Source organism: Aptenodytes forsteri, unplaced genomic scaffold (assembly GCF_000699145.1).
Source record: "Aptenodytes forsteri isolate BGI_AS27 unplaced genomic scaffold, ASM69914v1 Scaffold273, whole genome shotgun sequence".
Lineage (NCBI taxonomy): Eukaryota > Metazoa > Chordata > Aves > Sphenisciformes > Spheniscidae > Aptenodytes > Aptenodytes forsteri.
This window is the reverse complement of record NW_008795041.1, coordinates 1582522-1590453: the sequence shown is the minus strand read 5'-3', so window position 1 is coordinate 1590453 and position 7932 is coordinate 1582522. Positions and strand designations below refer to the sequence as shown.

At 48.9% G+C, this 7932-nt stretch overlaps 1 protein-coding gene across 1 annotated transcript in view; it reads right to left on the bottom strand.

The window, feature by feature from the left end:
• RAI2 (retinoic acid induced 2) overlaps positions 1 to 493 on the bottom strand; it is a 1593-nt gene extending 1100 nt beyond the window's left edge. Inside the window, exon 1 of the mRNA XM_009276930.1 lies at positions 8 to 493. Coding sequence (XP_009275205.1) covers positions 8 to 493 — 486 coding nt within the window. The remainder of the gene's footprint in view (positions 1 to 7) is intronic.
• Positions 494 to 7932: the final 7439 nt, after the last annotated feature.

Here is a 7932-nt window from a genome sequence, read left to right as displayed (position 1 = left end):
CGCCAGGAAAGAGGCCGGCGTGCAGGGGGCTGGCGGGGCAGGCGGCCCCCGGGGGCAGCACCAAGGGCGAGTTCAGGTGCTGGAAGACGTGCTGCTCCAGGAGGACGGGCAGCGGGACAGGGCCCTGGGTGGTCATGACATAGGGGGTGGCAGCATTGGTGGCCGGCATCTGCGGGGCGGCGCTGCCGGCGACCTGCAGGTGGATGGGCAGGACAACGGGGCTGTCCCCCAGGCAGATGGGCTGCAGCACGGTGGCCGCCACCTTCAGGGCTACCCCGCTCTGTGACTCGGCCGGCGGTGTCAGGATGGAGGGCGCAGGGACGGTCACCAGTGGGGACAGGGCCTTCTTCATCAGGTCGGCTGAGTTGATGTTCCAGGCCTCTGCCGTGATCAGCTGGGCCACCCCATTCTCCAGCTTGTTGTTGGCCATCGCCGAGGGCGAGCTGGTGACGTCCATGGGCAGGTTTGGGGCGTCCTTGTACAGCTCCTCCATGTCGCAGGGCTTCTTGGGCTCTGCCAGCGCCGCCTCTACATCGCCGTCAGTGGGACCCGTGGCGGCTCCGGGCTGCCAGGAGCATCGGCACAGACATAATTTGGCCTGCAAACCAGAAACATATTTTAGGCACCGCATAAATCTCCTCCTTAAAATAATATTTGCAATTGCCTTTAAAGACCCCATCACCAAAGAAAAGCCGTTAAATGTTTCCACGCTTCAGGCTAACGGCTCCATAATACAGTGTAGTACATATACAGAGATGCTGGATATACATACATACGTGAGTGTTGTACGAAGAGTTTTGAGGAACTTATATTTAGCCATAAACACAGACAATTTAAAAGACCTTGAGGGCTGCCTGCAGCCAAAACCCACCCCCTAGTACACAGCCTGAAACAAGGACTCGGGCCATCCGTTTCACGTTTTGAAACAAAGCTTCACATAATGACAGAGCCGAGCAACAGCGCGCTGTTTTAACTCAACAAAAGCCCCAAAAACAAACATTTCTAAAAATATCGTGGCTAAGAAATGTTCCACCATGGGCGAAGGGTCCTCGCTTCCCTAAAATACTCATCCCTTTTTCATCCCAGTGGGATTTACTAAAGGCAAGCAGGTGAGTGCCGCATGCTGCGTACAGCACCTTCAAAACTGCCGTGTGCAGGGTGAGAAAGAAGCAAACCCAAACCAAACGCCGACGTTTGCCCTGCCACAGAGCTAGACAGAGACAGTCCTGTGAACCAGGCACCTGAGTCATAAAAGACACGAAGAATAAAAAAAAAAATCAAAGCAACTTCAAATTTATTTTGACAGCACAACCCTTTATATTAACCAAGCAAATGGCAATTAAAAAAGGGCAGAGATGGTTTCCATTCATGATTGTGGTGAAATTTGCAGCCTATTTCCTAAAAAGACTAACACCCCCTTCCCCTGAAAAAAAAAGCAGCAAACTAACGGTGCTGCACATCCATTTATTCAGAAGGATAAATAATTTCCGCCCCACGAGCTGCCGCCGGCAGACTTTGGCTGGGGGCTGGCCGCTCCGCCTAGCGCTGCCCGTGCCTCTCCCGAAGTGCGCGGTGCATCCTGCCGTAGTAATAATCACCATGGAAACTTGTCCAGTTTCAACTCTGTTACCATGGGAAAGCACTGGCGCACCCCAAATTTACATTTTTCACCTGCACGCGGCTGAATCCCGCTCCCTACGAATGAAACGTGTGCCATCGCCACCGCCCGGCTGGCCGGGCTGGTAGGAGCGAGGCGCTTCCCTGCATCCCGCAGGCACACTGGCGTTGGGATGATAGGGAGGGCAGCGCCACTCCAAAATTGGATGCGTGAGGAGTCCCAGCCTGGGGATGCGTCTGTGTCTGAGAGCACACGAAGAGCTCCGCCGGCTCTGGCACTTACAGAAATGATTTGCTCGCATAGATCTTTGTAGGACTGACAAACTTGCAAACTAAGAGGGGACAGGGAAAAGGGGGGAAAAAAGCAAACCCCATGAACAAAGGCTAAAAAATGGCCAAGGCAGGGAAGCGGGAAATCTCCCAAGTTTCTCCTGAGACCTGTAAATCCTTGGATTTGGCAGTGAGATGCCATGGCGAGCGCAAGACTACAGAAATGTGGGGAGTTAATAGTGGAGGCTGGTTGGGTAAAATGCTAATAATTTATCAGGCGCGTTTGAGTTCTTAAAAAGGATTTTTAAAAGTAAACAGATGAGTCATTTCTTTTCCCCTCCTGCTGCTGGCTTAAGGAGAATAATTCCGGATTTTTCTCATCTCATGAAATGTTCTGCAGAAAACATTCACAAATACAGGGTTGAGGGGTTTTTTGTTTCCTTTTCCAGCCTTGGCTGAGACAGATTACAGGCAGGCAGAGATGCCCAAGCACTGAAAAACAGGAGCAAAAATCAAATCCCTTATTCAGAAAGTGACAAGTATCAGTACCAAAAAAATTGGGCCAGTCTTGTTTTGGGGAGGGGGGGGGGAAAGAAGAGCAATTCTTTCTAAAAATAGAGACAACCAGGAGACCGCTCAGCAGATTCAAGCTGGAAAAAAACAGACGTCGTCATTTCTGTTAAGGAATTAAAAAGCCATTTTCTACTGCTCTTATATAATCTCTCCCGCCCTCTTTTTAAAATGACCATTTTAAAACCCTGTGGTCTCTGCAGCGTACACCAGCATCTTTGCTCCTCCAGCTGCTGCAGCACAGCCGACTATTTTACACATGACACTGGCTCTTCCCGATGTTTCTGTTTGCTTGAGAAGCGTGAGATTGTGGTGTTTTCATAGGGAATTGATGTTTCTGTTTGCTTGAGAAGCGTGAGATCGTGGTGTTTTCATAGGGAATTAATGACCTGGCGGGGACGGGAAATGACCCCCTGTTCCCCTGGCAAGCCCATTTAACGTTGAGAAATAGAAAAATTAAGATAAAAATTATGCTGTGTAAGAGACTTGAGGGATTAGCATGCTGTGCGGAGCCACGGAGAGAGAGACAGATCACCGCCAAAGATGAAAGTATAAAACATAATAAAATCCCCCCATTGATGCTTTAAAAAGCGACAGGGCTGGAGGCAGAGGAAATATCTAGATGAGGGGAAGAAGAGCTCATCTATCACCATCAGACACCTTGAAGAAATGCCTGTTGGGGTTGATTGGTGTGGGTTTTTTTAAAGCATAGTCAAATATTGTTTTCCACACTGAATCCTATATGTTTCTGGGATCTATAAATACATATTGTTGAGCTCGCGGTCCTACGCTGCCTCTGGGAGGGCCCCACCATGTGAGGGGAAGGAGAAGGAGAGAAAGGTGAGGTGCAGTCCTTTGCCCAGGTTTATGGGCTTGGGGGGGCTTTCCCCCCCCCCTCACCTTTCCTATGTGGAAGCGTGCCTTTCTGTACTTCCAGTGCACCTGCTTCTTGAGCACGTGATAGCTACAGAAAAAAACCCCACCATCTATCTATCTATCTATCTATATATATATACACTTAAAAATATTTCATGATCCTGCCCGCAGCCTGCAGCTTGGCAGTAGCTGGCTGCCAGGTACAGCGGAGTCCCAGCGCAACTGCCCCCTGCACCCTTGTAAAGCAATTCTTGGTTTCACCTGGGAGGCAATCCCAGGGCTGCTAAACATGTATTACACCAAACACCTATTATCAAGGTCAGTAAGCAGACAGAGTGAAAAGGATCCAAGTCCCCAAGCCTCAAAAGAGGAAACGTTTGAAGATCTGGGATCAAGAGACAGTTTGAAGTTGTCCAAAGAGGTGTTTTGTACTTCCTGGACTCCTTTTTTATACTACGTACACCAAATACATGGTACAAAACCGTAAGTCAACATGCAGACGACCTCAACTGAAGTAAATTTTCAATGTTGTTGTTAACAGTGATAGCTATACTATACTTCTCCTTTAATAAAAATCAACCTGAAGTATGTGCTGGGTTTGAGCTTTTTTGTTGTTTTTTTTTAAGATTGCTGCTTCACTGCACATAAAGTATTCAGAGTCACCCAGTTTTTAAAACAAGTTTCATGTACCTAATATACACAAATGAAGGTAGTATAATTCAGTGAAATTGCCTTAAGTTTCCTCTGTCTACCACACCTGAGTGCCGGAAAATCAATTAATTTCACTTTCCCTACTTATCTATTTAATATTTAATTTGCTGTTTGTTTTAATTGAAAAGAAGCTTGCAACACTGAAAAGAGCCCTATTGTAAATAACCGGGGCTTTCCCACCGGGGTGCTGATAAGAGTTAAGTTCATGGCACTATGCAATGATGTGTGCAACTGTACAGGAAATGGTATGTTAGCTATACAAAAATGCCATGAAAGGGGTGGTGATAACGCTAGCTTTTTTTTTTTTTATCTCCTACTGATGGCTGTGCAACAGACTTTTCTCAGGGCTGTTGCGTGCCTTCCTGTGGGACAGCAGCACTGCACTGTGCGCAGCTATCCCCGCGCTCCGCTTGCTCATCCGTACTGTGGCTTGTACCTCGCTATCAACACAGAATTCAAATTATACTGTGCACACTATGGAAAAGGTCTCAGATGCTCCCTTTGTAGGATGCCCTGCTCAGCATCTCCTGGAGAAATTGGGTTTCCTTCCAGTATAAACACAGTATCAAAACCAAAACAAAATTAGAAATCTTGACTTAATGGAACAACTTGGGGACAAAATTATGGACGGATTTGGGCTTCAGTGTTTTGCCAAAACTCGCTGCTTGCTGTCACTGATCCTCCTGCCAGAAGCAACATGTTTGATTTTTGCTCTGCAGAAGCCCATTAACAAGGGCCGTGGTGAGAGTATCTCTGACGGGGACACCTCACCGCCCTTCGGGAAGACGGCAGACCTGCCGAGCACCCCCGGCGGCACGCACCTGACCAGAGTGCCACGCCAGGTCCTGCACGCCCTGGTCCCCATTGGGCTGATCCTGCCACCTCATGGCAGCACACCCCGTCGCCCTCGATGCACCACAAAACCACGCACCCATCCTGCGCCCTACTGAGATGTGGGTTTCTTAAGGAGCTCAGGGTTGGGCATGCCTGTCCTCAGCAGTCTCAGCGGCCGAAGCCCGACCCAGCTTTCTGCATCCTTCTGCAGTAAATACACAAATGGGCAACGAGGACACGTACTGACATAGACCAACAAACAATAAATCATCTTCCATCCTGCAGTTTTTGCTTTGTATAGTTTGAGCCATACACAAATAAAGGCTTTACTGTATTGTTATTGGTGTCTTGTTGCTAGAATAGAAAAAATGTATTTGAATAAAGTGAGCTTTCATATACCAAATACATGGAGCTATTAATACACAAATAATGTCCAGGTTGGTTCTCCCATACATGCAAACCACAGGTGATTTCAGCAGTGTTTGCCTCTCACATTTCTCACTGAGTCACGTATTCAGGCACCAGGGATTGACAATCCTGGCCATCCCGCATACCCTTTTAGTAGTGTAATCCTCAAGCAGCAAAGGGCAGAGGAGTAACCAACTTACAGCTAAGGGTGAACTAACCTTTTCCCCTGTGTTTCACCATTCGTGGTGCTGCGTTTGATACTCTCCCCACACCTTGGCCAGGTGCAGAGGCACCAGGAGGGCCGGTGGGACCTGTCCCCTCTCTGCTCGCAGGACGGCTGACGGTGACCCCCTCCGAGGTACGGGGCAGGCGGAGCAGAGGAGACCCGCAGGCCATTTGTTAAGGCAACCAGCCCCTCACCCTCCTGCCGGCTCACAGTCGGACCCAAAACGCAGTCCCATCACCTCTGGAAAGGGGGCTCGATGCCCCCTTGGTCACCACCAAAGGGGAACTGCTGGGGATGCACTTCTCTGTCCCCTCCAAGGGACACCGAGGAAACATCCCAGTTTAGCCCTGCCCTCTGCCCCCTCACTCCCTTGGCTCAAATACCCAGCAATTCCCTGTTAAGATTTAGGAGGCACCATTCAACAGTGACCGACGGCAAGGTGAGAAAGACATTGGAAAGATGGGCAGGATTCGCTCTGGTATCAGCCAGAGAGAGAAGGGAGGGCTACACCGGGGTATCCCCACCAGTATGAAAGCTACACCCGCAGCCTTTGCTCCTCATCCCTCTGTGCAACGTCCCCTGCTCACTACGCACCTACGTGCTGCCCCACGTTACTTCTCACTCTACAGGAGCTATGTCATGGAGGATGAGCTGGACGCTGCCAAGGAGCAGTTAAAATAAGAGCATCTCATCAGACAACTTCAGAAGACACCGGAGGAATAACAAGGCTCTGACGCAGCTCATGCAACAGGTACTCTTTTATTTTCCATCGCTGCATTATGGATCCTTCCGTGAGGCGAACCTATTTGTGTCAAGGCTCCCATCCAGGCTGTTAAGCCCTGGGGGAATGAGAGGGAAAGGAAATCATTACAGCAGCGCAAAATGGCACATTATAGATGGGAAATTGACAATATGTATACACTGCTTCGGCACACAGCACGATCGTTCTCAAATGCAGCGGCTTGCCTGGCTGATCATACTTTGGTCTCTTAAAATAGTTCAGCTGAGAAATACCACGGCGGTCTGCCTATTGCACAGGCTAATCGCCTGCAAAGAGCCACGTTAGTCTCATATATTTGCTAACTATATTGCTGTTGTCAACAGCGTGTAGTTAGCAATCCATTCTGGGGAGGAGAGAACTCACTTTCTTCTCATTTAAAAACAAATCAGACCAACTGAAAAAAAAAATCCTGTCACAGACCTGAAACCAGTGTCTTTACTCCCAAGGGCAATATATACAAGACAGACAATAAATGCTGTGGAAGGAATAGAGCATTTGCCTGACAAATTTCAACCTGTAGTGAATTTTTATATCCAATTTGAAAGCCTCGCAAAAACCCCTACATTTGCAGTGGAAACTGTGACATACCCCAAGCGTAAGGGAGACAGCACATGCCGCTGTACTGCCAGATGCCTTTTCCCTTCCTCTGCTCCATTCACAAACTATTCCGATAACTGGATATAACACTGAACTGAAGGTCTCCTACTTTCAAGAGGACCGCCGCTCATGCAGTATATAGTATTACATATAAGCAGGCACTATAAAAACAGGGCTACTTTGAAATGACTTGAGATTGATCTTGCTATTCCCAAATGCTCAAGTTTCTTATATCCACAGCACACCCCAGTTCCTGGGGTCTCTAAACTGTTACGTTTGGAGCAACTTTGCAGCAAGTTTCCAAACATAAAACCTTTCAAAAGGTGGGTTATTTTTTTCCCTCAGCATACTACGGAAATGATTAAACAGCGGCAGCTTGCTTAGCCTGCAGTAAGCTGAACACGCACTCTGAGGTGGAGACAGTATACGGAAGTCTGATGTATTAAACCTGACATGTGAAGGACAAATATAAATTTGCCAGCCATAATTACTGCTGAGTCATGTGCCACCCAGTTTGGTGACATCCCTTTGGCCCAGCAGGCTCTTCCAACTCGTTGCAGCTTTCGTGCTCCAAATTTCTGTTCAAACAGGGAAAATGAGTTACCACTTCTGCGACTGCAGAAGTATCTGTTTAAATCAGCTTTCCCTTGATACTGCTCTGGTAGTGTGCAGATGTCTCCTCCTGGAGTGTGACGTAGTCCCTCGAGATGGGGACGTCGGTGGCTGCAGCAGTGTGGTGGGATGGGTGCATCGGGGACCCAGCAATCACACCCCTGCCCCGAGCACCTGCGGTGGGGAGGTGCTGCCTGCGTGTCCCTGGGGGAACATCTTCTCACCAGCAGCTCCCCGAAAGCCAAACTGTAGGGCTGCTCGCTCCTGGGAAAGTCCTGCCGCACTCCCATCCCTGCCTCTCAGCCCCATCGTGCACCTCTGCTTGCTCAGAATCACTTAATCACAGACTGGCTGAGGTTGGAAGGGACCTCTGGAGGTCATCTGGTCCAACCCCCCTGCTCAAGCAGGGGCACCTAGAGATAGTTGCCCT